The sequence below is a fragment of the Panthera tigris genome, chromosome B1 (genome assembly GCF_018350195.1).
Source record: "Panthera tigris isolate Pti1 chromosome B1, P.tigris_Pti1_mat1.1, whole genome shotgun sequence".
Classification (NCBI taxonomy): Eukaryota; Metazoa; Chordata; class Mammalia; order Carnivora; family Felidae; genus Panthera; species Panthera tigris.
The window spans coordinates 130417783-130443829 of NC_056663.1; the positions used below are offsets into that span (position 1 = coordinate 130417783).

The 26047-nt window shown below is 34.9% G+C and overlaps 1 protein-coding gene and 1 long non-coding RNA gene across 7 annotated transcripts in view; one reads left to right on the top strand and one right to left on the bottom strand.

Moving 5' to 3' along the window:
- The window catches only part of SNCA (synuclein alpha), a 154751-nt gene extending 145690 nt beyond the window's left edge, over positions 1 to 9061 (top strand). For all 5 annotated transcript variants that reach the window (XM_007074684.3, XM_007074683.3, XM_007074685.3 and 2 more), the window contains exon 6: positions 8784 to 9061. In XM_007074684.3, the coding sequence (XP_007074746.2) occupies positions 8784 to 8816 (33 nt within the window). In that variant the 3' untranslated portion in view covers positions 8817 to 9061. The remainder of the gene's footprint in view (positions 1 to 8783) is intronic.
- The window catches only part of LOC122237990, a 260209-nt gene that overhangs the window by 63382 nt on the left and 170780 nt on the right, over positions 1 to 26047 (bottom strand). The window lies entirely within an intron of this gene.

The following is a 26047-nucleotide window of genomic DNA, read 5'->3' on the forward strand; positions in this document are numbered from 1 at the left end:
ATCACAACAAATGCCCTCCTTGATACCCATCACCTATCTAGCCCATCTCCACATCTCCACTTCATCAACCCTCAGTTCTCTATAATTAAGAGTCTCTTGTGGTTTGTTCCCCTCTCTTTTCTTTTTGGTCCTCCTCTTTCTAGAAGTTCATCTGTTTTGTATCTTAATTGCCACATATGAGTGAAATCATATGGTATTTGTCTTTCTCTGATTGACTTATTTTGCTTATCACAATACATTCTAACTCCATCCATGTAGTTGCAAATGGCAGGATTTCATTTTTTTGATGGCTAATATTCCATTGTGTATATATACCAAATCTTCTTTATCCATTCATCAGTCAATGGACATTTGAGCACTATCCATAGTTTGGCTATCATTGATAATGCTGCTGTAAACATTGGGGTGCATGTATCTCATTGAATCTGTAGTTTTGTATCCTTTGGGTAAATATCTAATAGCGCAATCAATGGATCCTAGAGTAGGTCTATTTTAGTTTTTTTGAGGAACCCCATATTTTTCTCCAGAGTGGATGCATCAGTTTGCATTCCTAACAACAGTGCAAGAGGGTTGCTCTTTCTCCACATCCTTGCCAACACCTGTTGTTTCTTGTGTGGTTAATTTTAACCATTCTGACAGGTGTGAGGTGGTATCTCATTGGGGTTTTGATTTGTATTTCCCTGATGATGCATGATGTTGAGCATCTTTTCATGTACCTGTTAGCCATCTGGATGTCTTCTTTGAAAAAGTGTCTATTCATGTCTTCCGCCCATTTTCTTAACTGGGTTATTTGTTTTTTGGGTATTGAGTTTGATAAGTTCTTTATAGATTTTGCATACTAATCCTTTATCTGATATGTCATTTGTAAATATCTTTTCCCATTCTATAGGCTGAGTTTTAGTTTTGTTGATTGTTTCCTTCACTGTGTAAAAGCTTTTTATCTTGATGAAGTCCCAATAGTTCATTTTTGCTTTTGTTTCCCTTGTTTTCAACAACATGTCTTCTTACTAAGAAGTGATTCTGGTTGAGGTCAAAAAGATTGCTGCCTCAGGGTACCTGGGTGGCTCACTCGGTTAAGCATAGGACTTTGCCTCAGGTCATGATCTCATGGTTTGTGAGTTCCAGCCCAGCATTGGGCTCTGTGCTGAGAGCTTGGAGCCTGGAGCCTGCTTCAGATTCTGTGTCTCCCTCTCTGTCTCTCTGCCCATACCCCACTTGCACTCTGTCTCTGCCTGTCTCTCAAGAATGAATAAACGTTAAAAAAAAATAATTGCTGTCTCTGTTCTTCTCTAAGATTTTGATGGTTTCCTGTCTCACATTTAGATCTTTCAGCCATTTTGAATTTATTTTTGCGTATGGTGTAAGAAAGTGGTCCAGTTTCATTCTTAGGCATTTCGCTGTCCAGTTTTTCCAAATCCATTTGTTGAAGAGACTGTCTTTTTTTCCATTAGACACTTTTTCTTGCTTTGTTGAAGATTAGTTGACCATATAGTTATGGGTTCATTTCTGTGTTTTCTGTTTTGTTCCACTGATCCATGTGTCTGTTCTTGTGCCAGTAGCATACTGTCTTGATGACTACAGCTTTTAATATAGCTTGACATCCAGAATTGGGATGCCTCCAGTTTCATTTTTCTTTTTCAGGATTGCTTTAGCTATTCGAGATCTTTTGTGGTTCCATACAAATTTTATGACTGTTAGTTTTAGTTCTATGAAAAGTGTATATTTTGATACGGATTGCATTAAATGTTTAGATTGCTTAAGGTAGCATAGACATTTTAAAAATGCTTGTTCTTCTAATCAATGAGCATGGAATTCTTTTCCATTTCTTTGTCTCCCCTGCAGTTTCTTTTATAAGTGTTCTATAGTTTTCAGAGTACAAATCTTTCACCTCTTTAGTTACATTTATTCCTAGGTATCATATTGTTTTTCATGCATTGTAAATGGGATCAATTCCTTGATTTCTTTTTCTGCTGCTTTGTTATTAGTGTATAGAAATGCAACCAATTTCTGCATGTTGATTGTATATCCTGAAACTTTGCTGAATTCATCTATTACTTCTAGCAAACTTTTGTGTAGTCTTTTGAATTTTCCACATAGAGTATCATGTTGTCTGCAAATAATGAAAGTTTTACTTCTTCCTTGCTGATTTGGATGCCTTTCTTTCTTTTCTTTCTTTATTTTGTCTAATTGCTGAGGCTAAGACTTCCAGTGCTATGTTAAATAGTAATGGTGAGAGTGGACATCCTTGTCTTGGTTCTTACAGTAAGGGAGAGGCTCTCAGTTTTTCCCTATTAAGGATATTAGGTGTAGGTCTTTCATATATGGCCTTTATGATGTTGAGCTGTGTTCCATCTATCCCTACTTTATTGAAGGTTTTTACCAAGAATGGATGCTGAATTTTGTCAAATGTTTTTTCTGCATCTATTTACAGGATCATATGGTTCTTATCTTTTATTTTATTAATGTGGTGTATCACGTTGATTGATTTGTGAATATTTAACTAGCCCTGTAGTCTGGGAATCAATTGTAATCGATCATGGTGAATAATTCTTTTAATGTACTGATGAATTTGATTTTGCTAGTATTTTATTAAGAATTTTTGCATTCATGTTCATCTGGGATATTGGCCTGTAAGTCTCCTTTTTAGCGGGGTCTTTATCTGGTTTTGGAATCAAGGTGATACTGGCTTCATAGAATGAGTTTGGAAGCTTTCCATCCATTTTTATTTTTTGGAACAGTTTGAGGAGAATTGGTATTAACTCTTTTTTAAATGTTGGATAGAATTCCCCTGGGAAACCACTTGAGCCAGAACTCTTGTGTTGGGAGATTTTTTTTTTTTTTTTTTTTTTTTTTTTTACTATTGATCAATTTCTTTGCTGGTTATGAGTCTCTTCAAATTTTCAACGTCTTCCTGTTTCAGTTTTGGTAGTTTGTGAATTTCTAGGAATTTGTCTATTTCTTCCAGATTGCCCAGATTGTTGGCATATAATTTTTCATAGTATTCTCTTATAATTGTTTGTGTTTCTGTGGTAATGGTTGTGATCTCTCCCCTTTCATTCACGGTTTTATCTATTTAGGTCCTTTCTCTTTTCTTTTTGATAAGTCTGTATAGGGGGTTATCAATATTGTCAATTCTTTCAGAGAATCAGCTCTTAGTTTCATTGATCTGTTCTTTTTGTTTGTTTGTTTCTATATCATTTATTTCTGCTGTAGTCTCTATTATTTGCCTTCCTTTGCTGGCTAGGCTTTATTTGCCTTTCCTCTTCTAGCTCCTTTAGTTATAAGATTAGGTTGTATATTTGAGACCTTTCTTGCTTCTTGAGATAGACCTGAATTGCAATATACTTTCCTCTTAGGACTGTCTTTGCTGCATCACAAAGGTTTTGGACTGTTGTGTTTTCATTTTCATTTGCTTCCATGTATTTTTTAAAAATTTCTTCTTTAATTTCCTGATTAACCCATTCATTCTTCAATAGGATGTTCTTTAACCTCTGTGTACTTGAGTGCTTTCCAAATTTTTTTTTGTGGTTGACTTCAAGTTTCATAGCATTGTGATATGAAAATACGCATGCTTTAATTTTTATCTTTTTGTACTTGTTGAGGGCTGATTCATGACCAGTATGCAATCTATTCTGGAGAATGTCCCATGTGCACTCAAAAAGAATGTGTATTCTGCTGCTTTACGATGAAATATTCTGAATATATCTGTTAAGTCCATCCAGTCCTGTGTATCATTCAAAGCCATGTCTCCTTGTTGATTTTCTGCTTAAATGACCTGTCCATTGTTGTAAGTGGGGTGTTAAAGTCCCCTACTGTTATTGTATGATTATCAGTGAGTTTCTTTATGGTGTTAATTGATTTATATATTTGGGTTTTCCAAGTTGGGGGCATTAATATTTACTGTTAGATCTTATTGTTGGATAGATCCCATAATTATGATATAATACCCTCTTCATCTCTTATTATAGTCTTTGTTTTAAAATCTAGTTTGTCTAATATAAGTATGGCTACTTCAGCTTTCCTTTGACCTCAGTTAGCATGATAGATGGTTCTCTATCCCCTCACTTTCAATCTGCAGGTATCCTTAGGTCTAAAATGAGTTTCTTATAGGCAGCAAATAGATGGATCTTGGTTTTTTAATCCATTCTGCTACCCTATATCTTTTGGCTGGGGTATTTAGTCCATTTACATTCAGAGTGATTATTGAAAGATATGAATTTAGTGCCATTGTGTTACCTGTAGGGTTTGTGTTTCTGGTAATGCTCTCTGGTCTTTTATAGTCTTTGTTTTGTCTTGTTTTTTTTTTTCTTCACTCAAAGAGTCCCCCTTAAAATTTCTTGCAGGGCTTGTTTAGTGGGCATCAACTCCTTTAGTTTTTGTTTGTCTGGGAAACTCTTTATCTCTTTTCTTATTCTGAATGACAGCCTTCCTGGATAAAGACTTCGTGGTTGCATATTTTTGCCATTCAGCAAGTTGAATATATCCTGCCACTCCTTTCTGGCCTGCCAAGTTTCAGTGGACAGATCTGCTGAGAAACTGATCTGTCTTCCCTTGAAGGTTAAGGCCTTTTATTCCCTTGCTGCTTTCAGGATTCTTTCTTTGTGTATTTTGTGAATTTGACTATGATATACCTTGGCAATGGTAGCTTTTGTTAAGTTTAATGGAGTTCTCTGTGCTTCTTGGATTTTGATATCTGTGTCTTTCCCCAAATTAGGAAAGTTTTCAGCTATAATTTGTTTGAATAGACATTCTACCCCTTTTTCTCTCTCTTCAACTTCTGGGACTCCTCTCATACAAATGTTACTACATTTTAACAAGTCACTGAGTTCCCTAAGTCTGCCTTCATGATTCATGACATTTGTTTCCCTCTTCTTTTTAGCTTCATTATTTTCCATAATTTTATTTTCTATATCACTAATTTATACCTCTGCCTCATCTGTCCTTGCTGTCATGGCATCGATTTGGGTTTACATCTTGATTATAGTATTTTAATTTCAGTCTGACTAGATTTTAGTTCTTTTATCTCTGCAGAAAGGGATTCTCTGGTATCTTCTATGCTTTTTCAAGCCCAGGTAATATCTTTATCATCGTTTTAAATTCTAGGTCAAACATCTTACTTATATCTGTATTGATTAAATCAATAGGCCATGAGTTCTAATCCTGTTCTTTCTTTTGGGGTGAATTTCTCTGTCTCATCGTTTTGTCCAGAAAAGAAGAGAGAAATAAAAACAAAAACAGAAACAAAACATTCCCCAGAAACAAACAAAAAAACAACAAACCTAGATCCTGGGTTTATTTTTGTCTGCTTATTAAAGGAATCTAGATCCAAAAATAAAAAATATATATATGTAATATATGTGAAAATAAAAATAAAAAAGGAATTAAAAATAAGAGAGTAAATGAAAAAGTAATAATTAAAAAATAAAGAATCAAAATAAAGAGGAAACTAGATCCTATTTCCCCTAGAGCTGAAGCTTTGGTGCACTCTATGATTAGTAGACTTGGTGCAAGAGAGTCCATGCTGCTATTCTGGGGGAGAGGCCTGTCGTACTGATTCTCAGGCTGACTTGTTTTCCTAGAAATGTGCCTCTAAGAGGCAAAAGGATAGGGCTCCAGCCTCCACTAGGTGGTGCTTGTTTTCTCCCTGAAGGCTTTCAGAGCTGATGGGTGGGATGAATATAGCAGCATCCTACTCTCTAGCCTTGGAACTGAAAGATCAGTTCCCCACTCTTCAGGGAGCCTTCACAGAAGAGTATTCAATCACTCTTCTGGTGTCCCAGTTTCTGTCAGAACCCTGTGTTCACTCTGCCTATGTTCGAACTTTTTTATCTCAGGCACATAACTGAGTTTCAAAACTCCCAATTGTAAAGACTCCCATGGCACCTGCTCTGTTCCTCTGGGGGAGGGTCTTGCTGCATTTTTTGCAAGCCCATGCTAGGAAAGCAGTCACAAGACCCCATGGCAGTTCAGAGTTTATGTCAAAGAGCAGAAAGCTGGCACCCCTGCTTGATGCCCTCAGCCCAAGTCCCAGCTCCTATGCCTGGACACAGCTCAACACATTGGTGCCTCTCAGACCCATGGGATCCTCAGACCATGGGATCCATGGGATTCTCAGACCACACTGCCACTCCTTGGATTCTGCCCCAATTGGCCATGCGAGCACCTTTAAGCCATGCACATCCCCCACTGTGAGGGACTTCTAAAAGTTCAGATTTTGTACCCCACTGCTATAATACTTTTCAGTAGCCTCCGTAAGCAGGTTTCCTCCCAGCCGCCATACTCACAGCTTTGTCTCCCCCAAGTCAACACCTTGCATCTCCCACCTTCTGGAAGGTGGTTGCTTTTTTACTTGTAGACTTGCCATTTTTGTTCTCTCACACCTCTGATTGATTTCTTGGGTGTTATGAATGATTTGATAATTATCTAGCTGTGTTCAAAGGATAAGACAAGCTTCTGCCATCTTAACTCCCTTCAAAAACTTACTTTCTAAAATAAATCCCCAGATGGAACTTTGTATAAATCAACTGAATGCCTAAGGAAAGTAATTATTATTGCCATACATTTCCAGCAAGATATTTGCATAGTAAAATAAAAGTTGCCCACAAAAATTATAGAGTAAAAATATGATAAGTGCATGGTTTGCAACATTGATGTATTTCAATTTAGCATTTTAAACAGCTAATTTACCTATGTTAATTTGGAAATAAGTTTTTTTTTTTAATAGAAAATGTATCACAAGGAAAATTGAAAAATACTTTTAGATTATTGAAGCTGACACAAGAAGAAATAGAAAATCTGAATAGACCAATAACAAAGTAAAGAGACTGAATTATTGTTAAGAAAATCTACTCACAGGGCACCTGGTGGCTCAGTCGGTTGAACGACTGAATTTGGCTCAGGTCATGATCTGACGTCATGTCATGTTTGCGGGTTCAAGCCCCATGTCAGGCACTGTGCTGACAGCTCAGAGTCTGGAGCCTGCTTCAGATTCTGTGTCTCCTTCTTTCCATACCCCTCCCCTGCTTATGCTCTGTCTCTTTTTCTCTTTTAAAAATAAACATTAAAATATTTTTCTTTTAGAAAGGAAAAAGAAAATCTACCCACACACACACACACACACACAAAATCCCAGGACCATATAGCTTCACTGGTGAATTCTATCAAACATTTAATTAATAACTATTAATTATAATGAATACCAATTAATTTCTCTTCCAGAAAAAAAAGAGGAAGCAATACTCCTAAATTAATTCCATAAGGGCAATACTACACTGATGCCAAAACCAGACATCATAAGCAAAACACATGTAGTATTCATTAAAAATTAAGTTAAAACTAGTAGTAGTTAGGTTAGATATTGGCATTAGTAAAAGACATACTGATAATCCCATTTATAGAAATTGAAATTAACTTGGTTTTTTTGCTTAGATTTTTACCAATAATTTTGAGTCTTTTTAAGTTCAGCACAATGCTAAACACTATAGAAAATACAAGAAGGTTAATTGATAGTACCAGGACACAAGTAGTCCATCCTAATAAGTTTGATAAAAACAAATACAAATTTACTGTTTCATTTATTCATGATGATTCCTTTAACAGACATTGACTGTCTTCTATATATCAGGCATCACAGAGGCAAAATATGCAAGATACACAAAAAAGTATAATATTTTACAGAATCTGTTTAGAGTCATCGGGAGTTTTATACAAGAGTTGGTGTTGATTGGTGTGGTAGGGGATGGGAGATAATGATGGCCAAAATGAAAGGAAGATATTCTAGAACAGGTAATATTGGAAGCAAGGCATGTCTGAGCATGCATAAGGATATGTTTGAGGAACAGTGAATAATTAAACAGGATTTCAGTTTAGGGAACAGAGAATTGTGACAGATTAAGACTGCAGAGATGAGTCAACGACAAATTGTAGAATACTAGAAGAACCTTCGCATTTAAGTTTGTACTGTATTCAGAAAGCAACTTGAGTTATTGAAGGTACATTTATTTGTTTTAAAGCAGGATCTTGATTCAAGTTATTCTTTAGGACGACTATTCTGACCACTTTAGTTAAGGCCTTTAATATTTTTATTGTGGATGTTATCTACATATTGTTTGGGGACAGGGGGATTTAGAATAGAAGTAATAACTGAAGCCAAGGATGAAGAAAAGATTTTCAAAACATCACTTGCCTTAATGTCTTTGTCTCCCTTTAAGAATTAGAACATTTTAGCCCTGGAAGAGGATTTTAGGCCACTTGATTTGGCTCTCATACATTACAGTTGAGGAAACTGGGAGCAAGATAGACCACCTAACTTGTTCTACACGATTAGAACATATGATTATTGGGGCACCTGGGTGGCTCAGTTGGTTGAGCATCTGACTTTGGCCCAGGTCATGATCCCACAGGTTGCGGGTTTGAGCCCTGCATCGGGCTCTGTGCTGACAGCTCAGAGCCTAGAGCCTGCTTCGGATTCCTTCTCGCTCTGCCTTCCCCCCACTCACACTTTGTCTGTGTCTCTCTCAAAAATAAATAAGCATTACAAAAAAAAGACCATATGATTGTTAAATGGCATCTGGATACCCTAACTCTGAGCAGCAAAATTCATTTTTATATTTGACAGGAAGACAAAACTGTTACAGAATAAGATCATATTGTGTATAACTGAATAGTTGCAGAACCTTTATTCAAGGTGGTGATCCATGTCCTATCTCATTCACCCTAAATCCTTGATTCCTGATGACTAATATTAACACTGCATGTTTTCTTTTCGGTTTTCTTCATATTAGGAAGGGTATCAAGACTATGAACCCGAAGCATAAGAAATACTTTTACTTGCAGTTTCTTGAGATCTACTGAGAGATGTTCCATCCTATACAAGTACTCAGTTCCAACGTGCCCAGTCATGACATTTTTCTCAAAGTTTTTACAGTGTATTTTAAACTCTTCCATCAGCAGTGATTGAAATTATCTGTACCTGCCCTTACTCAGCATTTCAGTGCTTCCTTCTCACTGAAGTGAATATATGGTAGCAGGGTCTTTGTGTGCTGTGTGGATATTGTGGCTTCAAATCTAAAAGTTAAATTAAAACACCTAAGTGACTACCACTTATTTCTAAATCTTCACTATTTTTTTGTTGCTGTTCTTGAGAAGTTGTGATTTATTATCATATATTATAAGATTTCTAGGTGTCTTTTAATGATTCTGTCTAAAAATAATGATGTATTGTGAAATTTGTTAATATATACAATACTTAAAAATATGTGAGCATGAAACTATGCACCTATAAATATTAACTATAAAATTTTACTGTTTTGTGATGTGTTTTATTAACTTGTGTTTATATATAAATGGTGAAAATTAAAATGTCTCATTATAAAGATCTTATTTTTAATCCCATCTCATTTTAAATAATAAAATCATGCTTATAACAGTGTGAACTGAGAACTCCCACAATTAAAGTTCTTGACAGCCATTTGAAGGAGAAGGAATTTTGAAAGAGTTAAGCAGACAAGATGGAACATTAACCCTTTACTCTGGGAATTTACTGAAGCAACACTACCCAAAGTATGTTCTGATGTGCAGTGGTGTCTTGAGAAGCTATACAGAAAAAATGGGTTCCACCGAACAGTGATTTTAAGAAATAATTTTGACTGTCTGCTTCAGATATTAATAAAACATATTAGTGCATTAAGGCTCTGAGAGAATCTGGTTAACTTTGTTTAACCCAGCATTTTATTTTTATTATTTCTAAAATCAAACCTTCCTATCACTCACCCTAGGAAATGCCTTTAAACATTTCTGGGAACTACCAGACCATTACCTTAAGAAATGTCCATTTAAGTGGATAACTTCCTAGAAATGATATCTTTTAAAACTAAATCAGGAAGAAATAGAAAATTTGAAAAAAAAAAGATTACTAGCAATGAAATTGAATTAATAATCAAAGAACTCCCAACAAACAAAAGTATGGGACCAGATAGCATCACAGGGAAATTCTACCAAATATTTAACGAAAAGCTAACAGCTGTTCTTCTCAAAGTATTCCAAAAAATAGAAGAGAAAGGAAATCTTCTCAGATCATTCTGGAAGGCCAGCACTACTCATTTCTCAATTTACAGTTGTACAAAAAGAATAAAGTACCTAGAAATAAATTTAACTGAAGAGATGAAAGACTGTAATCGGAAAACGTTAAGTCACTGGAGGAAAAAAATTAAACACTATACAAATAAAATTAAACACTATACAAATAAATGGAAAGATATATTGTACTCATGAATTGAAAGAATTAATATTTTTAAAATTTCCATACCACCCAAAGCCATCTACAGATTTAATTCCTATCAAAATGCCAATGGCATTTTTCGCAGAACTAGAACAAAGAATCCTAAAATGTTTATGGAACACAAATGATCCTTAATAGCCAAAGCAATCCTGAGAAATAAGAAGAATGCTGAAGGTATAATGCTCCCTGACTTCAAGCCACATTACAAAATTATAATAATAACAGTGATATGATATGGCACAAAAACAGACCAGTGGACTAGAATAGAGAGCCCAGAAATAAATGTATGATTATATGGTCAATCAACCTAAGAGAAAGGAGGCAAAAATATACAATGGGGAAAAGACTGTCTCTTTACTAAATAGTGTCAAGAAAACTAGACCACTATCTTAAACATATACAAAGAGAAATTCAAAATGAACTAAAGACTTAATGTAAGACCTGAAACCATGAAAGTTCTAGAAGTAAACGTAGGTGGTAACTTCCCTGACACTGATCTTAGCAATATATTTTTGGGTCACTTTCCTCACACAAGGGCAAGAAAAGCAAAAATAAACTATTGGGACTATACAAAAATACAAAGCTTTTGCACAGTGAAGGAAACCATCAACAAAATAAAAAGGCAGCCTAGTGAATGGGAGAAGATACTTGCAAATGATATATCTGATAAAGGGCTAATACCCAAAATATACAAAGAACTTCTTCAATAATAATAAAAAAAAAACAGTCCAATAAGAAAATGGGCAGAGTACCTGAATAAAATTTTCCGAAGAAGACATACAGATGGCCAACAGACAAATGAAAAGATGTTCAACATCACTCATCATCAAGGAAATGTAAATCAAAAGCACAATGAGATATTACCTGACTCCTGTCAATGGTTAACAATAAAAAAGACAAGAAATAAGTGTTGGCAAGGATGTTGAGAAAAATGAACACTTGTGCACTATTGGTGGGAATGAAAATTAGTACAGCCAGTCTGGAAAACAGGATAGAGTTTCCTCACAAAATTAAAAATGGAAGTACGATATGACTTAGTAATTCCACTACTGGGTATTTACCCAAAGGGGGGGGGGGGGGAAGAAAACCTCCAATTCAAAAAGATATACGCACTTGTATGTTTATTATAGCATTATTTACAACGTCCAAGATATGCAAGCTTTCCAAGTCTCCTTTGATAGATGAATAGATAAGATGTGGTATATGGGATATTAGTTATAAAAAATGAGATCTTTTTGTGTCAACACTGATGGACCTAGAGGGTGTTATGCTAAGTGAAATAAGTCAGAGAAAGACAAATATGATCTGATTTTACTTATATGTGGGATCTAAAAAACAAAACAAATGAAGAAACAACAACAAAAACAAAAACCAGGCTCTTAAATACAGAAAACAAACTGGTGGTTGCCTGAGGGGAGGTGGGTAAGAGAATGGGTGAAGTAGGTAAAGAAGATTATGAGGTACAAACTTTCAGTTACAAGACGAGTCATGCAGATTAAAAGTACAGCATAAGAGATATAATTAATGAGAAAAATATTGATTCTCTAGGTGTATAAAAATCTTATGACTTTTGAATTCTGCTACATATATGAGTCTCAGGATACTTTTTTAAGCAAAGGTTTTCTATTTAGGAAAGATTCATTAACTCCCTAGGGGTGCCAATAGTAAATTTGACTATGAAAACCCTATATGAATTAGTTGAAAAACTATTTGGTTTACCTTTTTAGTTATTCAGGAGAAAAATAGCAGTTACTTTTTAAAGTCACCAGTACAAAGTATATTTTTAAGTAAGAAGATTCTAGAGGTGCTAGGCAGTTTTTATGTGATTGTGAGTAATTTGATGTATATTGGGCATTGGCAAGGAAAGAGAAAGGAATGACTGTAATGACTCTAAGCATGATCACCATAGAAACTTCCATTTTTGCCTAATTGGAAAGGGACCTCTGTGAGTGTTAAACCGCCTATGTGGTCTTAAATTGGAAAGAAGTGATGTCTCATGTTTGATTTCAACACATTAATGAGTATTTTTAATTAGGAGAACAACATGAAAAATTAAAATATCTTTGTTCAAAAATCATTCTAGTACTAATATACACCAGTGGTGGTTATCTTGTACCAAGCACTTAAGCAAAAAGTTGTATAAGACACACAAGCCTTTTCAGAAAACTTATGTCCTAGCCACTGCTGAGGCATCCATCTGAGAAGTAGTCTGAACGTTAGACTGGTTCTAGGTTTATTTTGCAGATACCATTCCCTCAAGTTTGAGTTATTCAGCCTTATATGACTCTATGGGGACTTTAACAAAACAAGTCAGGGTGGGCTTTGGCACCCAAATGACAACATAACAATCTAATATATGGTTTGGCCTTAAAAGTTGGATTGTTATCAAAATCTCCCCCTTAGTATGAGATGCAAAATATGTTTTCTCATCTTTCTGGCTCATGGTGTAGGCAACTATTGGATTAAACACACACATATCTCAAGGACAACCATCAATTTTCAGAGATAGTGCTGTCTACATCCGTACTGAGGAAGAAAAGCACACTTTTCTAACAGCAAACTCTAAAGACTTCTCTGTCCATTGTACTGACATTACTCTGTTTTATCCAGGATGAGTCATCTCACTGTATTCTTTGTCTTGGGCAGGAGGGCAATGGGGGTGGCATTTCCCTGTGAGCTCTGCCCTGGCATTGGAAGAGGAAATTTTTTTTTATTACTGTGTCAAATATAAATTTAAGTCATTTATCAATATTAGCTCATTTAATTCTCAAAACAACCCTAAGAAGTTCCATTATTATCCTCATTTTCTACATGAGCAAATTGAGGTTCCTGCAGGCTAAGTAACTTTCTCATAGCCACATGGCTAATAAGTCACAAAGCCAGGAATCCCAGTTATTATAGGGCCAGAGTCTGTGTTCTCAGCCCCTAGCCCACATTGTCTCTGAGAGTAAGAACATACAGCTGTGTGAGAGAACCCTCTAGAAGTTTAGGGACTGGGGTAGTGGCCTTGCTTTTCTACATATAATTATTAGAATATTCCTATTTTTCTTCAGATGTCTATGTCCAGAATAAGTGATACTCATATATATATATATATATATATATATATATATATATATATGTATATGGAGATATACTTCTAAGAGAAAGCAGTGAGACCCTGATTTCCCTGATTGACATTTCCTTGTAATTAAGTGTGCATATCCTGATGATAGAACTAAGTTATTTATTTTTAGTAGAAAATAAAAATGTTAATATAGTAAAAAGCAGTCCTCAGTAAGGTACACTTTGTCATTTTTTCTGTTGAATCACAGGCCCTTACTTTCTGTCAAATGGCATACACATATGCCCCACACAAAGTATACATATATATCATATAAGTAGTATTTTCAATGATACGTAGTTAGGAATATAATGCCTGAATTTATAAATAAACTAGAAAGGGCAAGCATTAAGAATTTGTATTTTTAAATGTGGACACCTTAACATTTCATAATACTTTGAGTTTCTAGGTATATTTTTTGATACAGTAATATTGCATTTAATATTTGAGTAAGCCTAGATTTACATAATCCAAAAGGAATAGAATAGATGTAATGCAAACTATTTCAAAATATAATATTAGTTCTGATGTTTCTTGTATAATTATCTAAGATTTCCTTTAATGTTTCATTGTTGCTACAACACTATCTTTGATTATTTTAAGTCCAATAGCACAGATGGTGTATTAGAAGTAGTTAAAAAAATGTTTCTTCAAAAAGTGGGAGTTTGAGCCTCTAATAAGTTTTGCTGATATAATATACTTCTCAAGTCAGGTGGGATTGCATAGGGGATTTCCAAAGTTGTCCTGCAACTAGAAGTTAATATACTGGGATTGCTTCTCTTATGAACCCTATGAAAATTTATCCTCAATTTCCATTAAAGGTCAATGACCAGAAATTCCCACTGTTTCCATGGCAACACAGCAAGATATGGTGCCTTGGAAATGTGCTGCATTTTAATTAGGTTCCTCTAGGGCTTCCTAACTGCCTTTTGTAGGTAAACTAAATACCAGGTTGCCCTATATCTTGCAGTGAGATGAAAGCTAACCCATGTCTGCAAATGTCAAAGCTAAGCTTGGCTCCAGTAAAGTCAGATCTAAACAAATAATAGTAGCAAGTCTATGTGTTTACCTTAGAAAAGAATATAATACTTTTTACCTAGAATAGTCGAGGATGTTTGCTTAATTAAGCTGGCAGGAGTAGTAGGAAGAATATTGGACTTAAAACCATTCTAGGCAGGCTGACTTTCAGTTATGTCACTTCCTACCTTTTCTACTTTGAGCAACTTACTTAATCTCGCAGTGCCTCTATCTCCTTGTCTGTAAAAAACATAATACTGCCTCAGAGCATTGTCATATGGATTAAATGAGTTAATATAAGTAGAATACTTAGAAATATGCCTAGACCAAGATCAATGACTTAGTGATGCTATTAGGAGTAGTAATTCCAGTAGTATGGTAGCAGTAGTAGGGTATAGAAATAAGAAATATTTAAAATATTCAGATATAGTCAGTAAGAAATATTTAGCCAAAGTAATAGCCAAAGTAATCTCAAGAAAGAAGAACAAAGCTGGAGGCATCACACTTCCTGATTTCAAATTGTATTACAAAACTATAGCAATCCAATCAGTATGATATTGCATTAAAACAACATAGATCAACGGAACAGAATAGAGACCCCAGAAATAAACCCATGCCTGCATATGGTCAACTAATTTGCAATAAAGGGGTCAAGAAAATAAACTGGGGAAAGGACAGCTTTTTCAACAGCCACATGCAAAAGAATGAAACTGGACCAATACCTTACACTATACATAAAAATGAACTCAAAATATATTAAAGACTTAAGTGTAAGACTGGAAACCATAAGACTTCTAGAAGGAAACATATGCTATACGCTGTTTGACATCAGTCTTGACAATGATTTTTTTGGATCTGACACCGAAAGCAAAGGTAACATATGCAAAAATAAACAAGTGGGACTGCATAAAACTAAAATGTTTCTGTACAGCAAAGGAAACCATTAACAAAATGAAAAGGCAACCTAATGAATGGGAGAAAACATTTGCAAATCCTGTATCTGATAAAGGGTTAATATCCAAAATATATAAAGAACTCACACAATTCAAAAACAATATGATTTAAAACTGGGCAGAGGATCTGAATAGACATTTTTATAAAGAAGACATACAGATGGCCAACAGCTACATGAAAAAGTGTTCCACATCACTAATTATCAGGGAAATCAGCCACAATGAGATATCACCTCACACCCGTGACAATGGCTATTATCAAAAATACAAGAGATAACAAACATTGGAGAAGATGGGGAGAAATGAAAATCCTTGTGCACCATTGGGGGGATGTAAATTGGTGTGGTCACTATGGAAAATAATGTGACGTTTCCTCAAAAAATTAAAAATAGAACTACCATATGATCCAGCAATTCCACTTCTAAGTATTTATCTGAAGGAATTAAAAACACTACCTTAAAAAGATATAAGCATCCCATGTTCATTGCAAGATTATTTACAATAGCCAAGGTATGGAAGCAACCTACATGTCCATGAATGGATGAATGGATACAGAAAATGTGGTGTGATATGTATATATAGTGGAATATTATTCAGCCACAAAAAAGAAGTAAATCTTGCCATTTGAGATAACTGGGTATTATGCTAAGTGAAATAAGACAGATAAAGATAAATATTCTATGATCTCATTTAAACATAGAATCTAAAATAGTGGAATTTATAGATGCAGAAAATAGGAGGGGGAGGGTGTAAAGGTGGAAAAGGTAGTCAAAAAATATAAACTTCCAGCTATAAAATGAGTAAGTCATGAATAAGGATGTAATATACACTATGGTGACTATAGTGAATAATATTATATATTTGAAAAATACGAAAAGAGTAGATCTTAAAAGTTTTCATCACAAGAAATAAAATCTGTAACTGTGTGTGGTAATGGATATTAACTAGGTCTGTTGTAATCATTTTGCAATATATGCAAATATTAAATCATTATGTTGTACCCCTGAAACTAATGTTATGTGTTAATTATATCCCACAAATAAATTTATATTTGTATTAATCAAGATTAGGATGATGTAGAAACACTTAGGAGACTTGAACAGAGGCTATTTACTAATAGCTACGGGAGCATTTTAATGGTCTAATAACCAGTATGGATACTAGTAGACTAATAACTAGCACCAAAATACATCAGACAATTAAGAGGTAAATATGCACCAAAACCATAAATACTAGCTTTACAGAACACATCTATCTTTAGATTCAGCTATACTCACCAAGCCACAGTATCTTCGTATTGAAGTGATATTTTTTGCTGTTCATATTTATACAATATGTTCACTGATTTTGGTTCTGATCACCAGAAAAAAAGCATATATAAAATTAAAACACACTGGTCCAAAACAGGTTATCATCAACCACAAGGGGAAAAAAGGCAATTGAATCCCCATCCATTTCCCAAAGCTCATCCATTCCCTAATATCTTTCCCCAAACACCTGCCATTTGGTAGGCTCATCTTGGGCCGCAAAGAGGCAACATTTTACCTGACAACTTCTGCATTACACTAGAAGCAACAGAAATACCAGCAATCAAATGGTTCCAGGAAAAGTATTGTTTCTCTTTATGTCTTTAGTGAGTCCCTGGATATCATTGCTGCAAAAGAGCAAGTGAGCTGGTAAAATATTGTCAGATCATCCTCTGTAGCAAATACTAAACGTCAATCAGTAGGACCATGCATGCTTGTCCTTTTACCCTCGGGACTGTTTGGCACAGACTAGGAAACTAAATTATGGTAGCAGAAAATTACTATTCAGTACTGTATTTCCCAACAAAAATCAACCCTTGTGGTAAAAATAACCGAAGACTAAATCCAGACAGATGAGCATCTAGAACATATTATTTGTGATGTGAGACCTCCCCCTAATCTCTATGGAAATGGTTAAGACAAGTTTTGAGAGGCTGCCAAACATTTGTAATTCAGCAGGACCGACTCCTGCTGTTGAAGATGAAGTGCCATGTTGAATGATGAGAAGTCTGGCAAGTTGTTTTGGCAAACGTCCCCAGCAATAAGCCATGGGTACCCTTGGTGGCTTATACCAAACTTTTAGCTAGGACATTTGCCTGAAAATTATGAGCAACAGTGTAAAACTGAGATAAAGACCTTTTTCATAAATTTTAAAATCTCATCTGAACCAGAAGAAAATACCTGATTTAAAGCAATTGTAAATTATGTATTGTTAATAACTGATTCTGAGCTCTAATTATCACAGCAATGTTTAGATATGAAATGCAGTGGATACTCATTGCCATTCTAATAAGAAGTTTGGCACAACTCAAAGTTATGTCCAAGAACAGCTCTGGAAATCAATATTAAGGAGTTTTGATCTGGCTGTTTTGTTACCGCCCATGGAGAGGATAGACATTCTAATGCTACACTCTGTTGGCTTTTCACTATCAGCCTGAGTTCCAGGCCATTAGACATAGCTTTCAGTCATCGTTTTCATGCCAACAATTCCTGGATGCACTAGAAGTAGTTCGTTCAAAGTAATTCTTTCTGGAATAAAAAGGATTTTCACATAATAGACACCTTTTTATAGATGATAACTCATATTGACAGTTTGTAATTGACTTGAATTCCTCGAGCTGTTTCTTTACTGATAACCTTTCCCATTCTTACTCCCACATAACACCCATCACCAGTTTAATGCAGACCAATCTATAATGTTGCATATTTAACTGTGGAATACATTCAATATGAAGGTGTTGATGTTGTAATCTTTAACACTTAATATCTGTATAATGTTTCTGACTCTGAATGCATTTATCATTTATATCAAATATACCTTCAACAAAGTCAGACAAGAATTACAACAAACAAACAAATCACCAAACCAATGAACAAAAAACCCATCACAGTGAATTGTAAAATAAGGCTGATATTTTTTAAGTGACAAATTTTTTATAGAGAGTTGATAAATAAATCTACTGAGAATATGGTGTGGAATAATATATTTAAGCCCTACACTGACATCTAAGTTTGTTGGTAGCACTATCTGAATGGGAAACACAAAGACTGTATAATTTTCAGTGTCTGAAGAAGGAAGATATTTTGTTGATGGAGGTGGTTAGTATCGTTATTTTGCAGAGGAATATAAAAGTCCTTTTAATTTTTCCTGTTTTTATATCCAGTAGAAATTTATCCCCAAACAACTATTTTAAAAACAAAACACAGCAAATGGAACCCTTCAAAATCATAACTCCTGGTAGTCAGAGACATACTTATAACCAGAATCATTGCTGAAGAAGAAATAGTGAAAGTCCTAGGCCATCCTAAGGATGGGTGGCTGGGAAAATTATACTGTCCTCCTCTTCAAAGCAGGCCCACATTATGGGCAGAACAGACAGGGACAGATGTTTCAGTTTATCATCTCTTCTAGGTTTCTAAAAGCAGTGAGCCAAAGTCCCAAGCACTGCCTACTCAGTGACAGAATTAAAAGCATTACTTTTCCTCGAGGAGAAGGCCCTGTGAGGTGATCCATACAAATTAGGAAGGCATCTCATGATATTCAGGTATAACAGGCTCAGATACTTGTAGTATAGGACATTATTGGGAGGAACAACATTGTGAAATTTACTCATGTACAGAAAGAAGGAAATGCTGGGAAGAAGTCTAGATGGAGAGGCAATAGGGAGATAACTACACAACAAATGACAAGAAGCCAGGAACATGCATGTGAGATACAATACTAAGAATATGGGAACAAGAACTGTTTGTCCGGACAGCAAAAGGAAAGTCTGACAGCAGGCAGCTGCATTCCGTCCACCCCAAGCCAGGAATCTAGCAGTAGAATTCCAGAGCTTTCGGTACATTGGCAATATTAGGGTCAGGCTACAGACCAAAAGACGAGGGTTTTGAATAGATTAACAAAAAGTTCTACTTAAAGTGCCTTATCAGCCTAGATAGCCCAAAATGTCAGCCTTGACTGAGAGGTACTTGGCAAAATACTAAGCAAAGTTCTTACCATGGTTTCGATACTCAGAAAAATTAAAAAATTTTAAGAATTAGTGTTGAGAATCTTATGTAGAAGCAAATGATGTCATATATATCTTAGGCTGAGGTAAAGCAGAAGTATGAAAAATGTCATTTTCCCATGTATTTGGGCCTACAATCTCTATGATACAACGCATATTTTAGTTCATTTTTTGTTTTGTTTTCTTGCAGGGAAGAATCAAAGCCCCCAACATATAAATTCCAAGGAACAGATTAATTGGCATTGTGCTTTCTGAAAATCCTCAAAGTACACATTTGAAAAAGTTTAAATTCCTGGCTAGAACCTTGACGGCATTTGTGTTTCCTGTGGTTGTCTAGTTAGTTTCCTTTTTGGTGGATGCCTTCATCTTGTTAAGTTCATACAGGAGTTGTGATTAGGTTTATTGTAGTGAAATTCCCCCACACGACAGCAAAGAGAAATAACTGTTCAAAAACAGTCTAGATTGTTAAAAGGTACAAAAAACAAGGAGTGAGACCAGCTCAAGATTTAGAATCCAATGCAGATGTAGGAAGAAAAATCAATCTCCATAGCTCTGAATGTCAGTCTATCAATGAGGGCTGACAGCTTTCTCGGAAGATTAATTCTACCTTTCCTCCCCCATTAGCTCCTCCCAGTGGTAGAGAAGCCCTGCCCACCATGACCACAAAGCTATGGGCTAAGGCTCAGAAAACTATCTAATTTTGTAATTGTCCAATTCCTTTATTTTATATAAAGAAGCAAACACCCAAGATTGCATGGTCTTGCCATTTTGGACAGAATTAAACTTTCAACCAATAAAATATTGCAGTGAAAGCTAATAAAGGTGAATTCTACCCTAATTCATAACAATACTCTAAAACATAATTCCTAGAAGGCATAAAAATATTAACACTAAAAATCCTCCAACATACACTGGAAGCATAATAATGCTCCCATATGGTGATAATTATTCGTACAACAGATTCCGGATTTACTATTTCCTGGTCCTTGGAGCCACTGTATCCATTCCTACCCCCATACTTTCCTTATTGCTTAAGAGGAAAAAATGTAATCCTTAAGTAATTTCTTTAAAAAGTATAGTAACTTTGGGGCGCCTGGGTGGCTCAGTCGGTTAAGCGGCCGACTTCCGCTCAGGTCATGATGTCGCCGTCCGTGAGTTCGAGCCCCGCGTGGGGATCTATGCTGACAGCTCAGAGTCTGGAGCCTATTTCAGATTCTGTGTCTCCCTCTCTCTGACCCTCCCCCGTTCATGCTCTGTCTCTCTCTGTCTCAAAAATAAATAAACGTTAAAAAAAAAAGTATAGTAATTTACATACAAATATACAAGAAAATAAACATAAATTTTTATGTCTGAATTTTAAACACAAAAATAAGAACTAAATATATACGTAAAGAATGACCCATATACTCATACAAATGTAATCTTATCAGGTTCTTTACTGAACATATTCTCAGGCCCTTATAGTCCAGTTCCAGGTTGAATCTTGCACACAGTAAATATCTGAATGAATGAATCAAGCTATTAGATGTTATTCCTAAACATAAAATATCTTGTCCTGGATATATTAAGATTGAGATAGAAAGAAACTCTTTTGTACATTCACTAATGTGAAAACATGATTAAAATTTGTTATTTCATTCAGGTGTAAAATTAATATAAGTATGGCATGGATAAACTTTCAAGTGCCTACCATCAAGTAGAGTGACATTTACTTTTGAAATGCTACTTCTCTGTCCTTTAAACCATGACCAAGTTACCTTGATCCTTTAAATAAAGGGACTTTAGGTCACTGGAAAAAAAAAAAAAAAAAGGTAAGTGCTTATCTTTAGGAAAAGAAAAACTCAGTCATTTCAGGACACCATCAGCTTAAAAGGAGGCAGCACTTTTTTGGGACTATGTTTGACATTTTCCACATATTTCAAGAAGGTCTTAGTGATCTAAAATTGTAGCAGATGGAATAGCAGCAGGTGTGAACTCAGCAAATATACAAGAGATAAGATTCTAAACTAGGCCAGTCACTTAAGGCCTTTGACAATTGAGGACTAGAAAAGATATCAAAGGATATCAAAGACAGTGGATAGACTAGAAAATATATCAAATAGTGTGTGTATGTGTGTGTAATGCATTAAAATTTATAAATTTTTTTATGACATGCCATGGATCTAGATCCTAGTACAGAGACAATAAGCATGGGAAAACAGAGGTAAGAGATACCAAAGTAAAAAGAGGAAACTTATTCCTAACTACTATGTAAACTAACTCAATTACTGTACTTTTAACCTTAGGCAAATGCTTCTCTAAAGGCAAATTCTTATTAATTTTGAAAAGTTCATCCCAAATACTTGTTCTATCAGTTATTTTGAAATTGTCCAAAAAAATGAAAACATATTGACTATTTTTAAATCAGAATCTTTGGGTTCAAGTCTTACCTCTACCACATTCTAGCTATGACATCCTAGGAAACATCTTAGTCCCTCTGAAAATAACATGTAAATTGGAAATAATGGAACTCACATACTTTGTTGTAAAGATTAAATAAAATCTACTATAATTAATTACTCTTAACATCTAGTATTTCTTCATTTCCATTTTCTCATCTTCAGTGTTATGAGTCAAAATTTTAAAAGATGGAATATAATTAAAATGTTGTAGATATTATTCAAATAAATATGAATTACAAATAAATATATCTGTTTGGGTTTAATGTGTAGTAATTCCTTACATAACTATGGTGAACATTATAAAGAGGGGGAAAAACACTTTGAACAATAAGAGCTTAGGGCAAAAGAAACAGAAAGAAAAATGTTTTACATACATTCCAACTTTGTTATCAGTGTAAAATTACTTTTCTATACATTATGTTGGAGAGAACTGGGTAATTTCCAAAAAGCCTTTTGATTCAGTAAGAAACACATAAACAAAGAAACTTAAATTAAATTGCAAAGTAAAATCTTATTGTTTACTTACATCATCCTAACTTATGTAGAGGAAAAAGAAAAATGACAGAAAACTATAAATACTCCATCCTTAGACATACATTTGAAATAGACTGCACACTACCCAAATATAGCCTGCATTTTGTACTTTTGGCTGTAATAGAGCACAGAAATGTTTTACAAGCTGTTAAACTGACTAAATATTATGCTTGTGAGTATCAGTAATATAAATTCAGTAAGGAAATTCTAATATATCTTTAAACTTTATCCACTAAAGAAATACATTTAAAATTTTGTATTCTAAATACTGTATTTCAGAATATATACAAGGGGGGTGGAAATAATGCTTGGCTTTCTTGTTCTTGGTTCTCTGATAAATGCCTCTATCTTTCCACTTGCAGGTGATTCATAAGGGCAGTGACAAGGGCAAAGGCACACATTATATTACGTAAAGGGCAGGAGTAAAACTGCAAAACTTCAGTTATCAAGAGCTGACTAATCTTCATAGTAGCAGTTCCAAAAGGGAGGTTTAATTTGTGAGTGAACCAAGAGGTTCAAGTACCAATGGTAGGTTTTAACAATCACCGTTAAATATATGCCAACATTTGAATTTTATATAAAATTTAATATACACATATATGTGTAGCTTTTTCTGGATAAAAATATTTATGACCGTCTACTTCTAAAGTGGATGTGACTCAGGAGAGGTTAAGAAATTAAATAAGGATGCCTGGGTAGCTCATTCTGTTGAGTGTCCGATGCTTGATTTTGGCTCAGGTCATGATCTCACAGTTGTGAGGTTGAGCCCTGTGTTGAGCTCCATGCTGGGCATGAAGTCTGCTTAAGATTCTCTATCTCCTCTCCCTCAGCACCTCCCCACTCAAAACAAACAAACAAAAATAATAAAAGTGCACTTCCTGCCCAAATATTCAGTGATAGATAATCAAGGAAAAATTTTATAATAAATTCAAATCAACCAAGTTTTAGTGAGAAAGATAGCAACTGTGCCTTTGACATCATGCTATTTTCCAACAACCAAATAACCATAGTTTTGCACAACTGGGTAAGCTGACTGCTAGGTCCCAATTGATGAGTAATTCTTTGCATATTCTTTAATTATCTGGGCAAATGACCTTTGAAAAGTATATTGCCTGGCTCTGTCGTCACTGGATCCTTACTTCTTCCTCCCTAACTGGTCACTAGGTGAACAGGAAAAACAACAACAACAAAAATCCAACACATCAGAAGAGCTAAAGACAGTGCAGAAAAAAACAAAAGAAACAAACAAACAAAAAGACCTTTTTATCAGCAAGCTGCACATGTTAGAGTCATTGGGGAAATTTAAAATGTGATAAGTATAGCCAAGAGCTATATTTTTTGCTACAGAATTACCAGAATTTGAAGTTTAGTCCATTGGAAACCTATGTCAAAAACAAACCAAACCGAAAAGAAAAACTCTGCTAATTAAACTTAAAGAGGAGTGGATCTACATTGTCATACTTCCTAAGACTCAAACATTCTGTGTAACTGCTTCTAGTGTTACAAAGACCTATAGGACTGATGTCCCTTGTGAATGAGTCGGAAACACATTTTACTTCTACAAGAATCACAGCTGTAACCTAAAGAAAGAAAGTAAGAGTGCAGATCATCCTTTTTTCCTACCTATTTTTATGAGCTGTTCAATTATATTCACAAACTCCATTTAAGCTGACAACTGGCATTTTTCTTTTATTCCCTCTGCTCATACTAATGTTTTTAAGCTTCCATGTTCTCCTCTAGTTGCACCATCTTGTTTTTGCCTGCATCTGTTCTTCATTAGCCTCCCAGGGCGGTAAGTTTTTATACAATATTTATGGAGCACCCATGATGAGCACGAGACTGAATATCCATTTGGGAAAATTTGTTTCAAGACTCACAAAGCTAACGATCTTACAAGAGAGCAAAGGACAAAAATAGCTGCTACTTTATCCAACAAGAGTAAGATGAATTTTTTGATAAGTGGCTTTTTTGTGTGTGCAGCAATGAGATAGGGATTCACTTCCTTGATTTCTCATTCATAAAAGGCTATTTTGATATTACCTAAGGTTTGCTTTGGAAGCTATTGCTTCTCATTTGTAAAATGGCAAGCAGCTTTACATTTAAAAAATAATTACAAATATTTTTAGAAAATCTTCATTGTTAAAAAGCTATATGTTACACATATAATATTATTTAAAATGCTGAGCTGATTATTATTACACTGTGTCCTTTAATAGCAATCTTTATACTGCTGTTATTAGATAGGATATTGAATTACAAAAACATTTATGTGGTATATTAGAAATGTACTGAAATGAGGTAAGAATATAGTTGTCCAAAAATATAATGAATGAATTAATTTAAATTCATTAGATACTGATTGAATACTTTCTGTATACTTAGATTAAGGGCATATTCTGTCAACAATTTTATTGCAGTAAACTGTAATATTAAATGTGGACTTTGTAGTATGGATATCCTTGGAATTTTGTTTCATTGTTGTTAATGTAAGCATTCTAATTTGAGTACAAAATTTTGGAGAGAAGTATCTGTCATACATTTGTTAGGAGGTAGGAGAAATGTAAAAGGGGACATTAACATTTACAATGCAAAAATAGATGCCAACACATGATAAATACAGTTTAAATATATTACTTGAGATATATTTGTTCGCAAGTAACAGACACCAAACAGAGGTAGATTAAACAAATAAACATACTTTTAGGAAGATACTGCCACATCTCACACAAGCTAAGCTAGAGCTGAAGTGGGTCTCAGGTAAAGCAGATATTCTTTCAGAATATCTGAGCAGGTTCTTTCTGTGGGAGTTCATAGGCCTCAGGGTATTGCCATCAATAAAACTCAACTACTAGAAGCTCCTAGTCTCTGTGTCTCTCATTCCAGCTTCCTAAATCACTGGGATCAGGCAATGGTCACTGGTTACATGAGGTGTCCACCTCAGACCCAATCAACCACAGCAGGCCTATAGAATAGCCATGACTGGTGGAGACCCCCTTCTGTATCAGTTTCCAAAGGTAGAGAATGGTTGTCATCTAGACACTAAGCCAAAAGATGTTTCTTAAAACCAAAAAGAAAAGAGTGCGATAATTTACCAAATTCAATTTTAATGATAATTAAAGTTGATGATCATACTTTAAAGAATATCTGTTCACAAGTTATGGGCAGAATATTTCCTACTTCAGCAACACAACTAAAATGTGTGTTCAGTCTTCCTTTGTAGTACACAGAGAGATACAGTATAAAATAAATTCAATTTTATTCATATAAGTAAACACTCAGATTTTTAAAACCCAGCTCAATAAGCTTTAATTTTTCTCTTTGCGCCTTCCAAAATCTTAGATGTGAAATGCAATCATTCAACTGTATTAAATTTTACAGAAAGTTGAAAACCTAATGGTATGAAAAAAGAATATGGTGACTTTTTTATACACTAATGCGTATATAAAGTAATATGTGGGTATGCTAACTTTTAAGAAATAAGCTGTGGTGGGGGGGGGGGCAGTTCCTGGATGGCTCAGTTGGTTAAGTGTCTGACTCTTGATTTCAACTCAGGTCGTGATTTTACAGTTTGTGAGACTGAGCCCCACAACCAGCTCTCTGCTGGCAGCGCAGAGCCTTCTTGGGATTCTCTCTCTACTTCTCTCTCTCTTCTCTGCTCCTCTCCTTCTCGCATGCTTGCTCACTCAC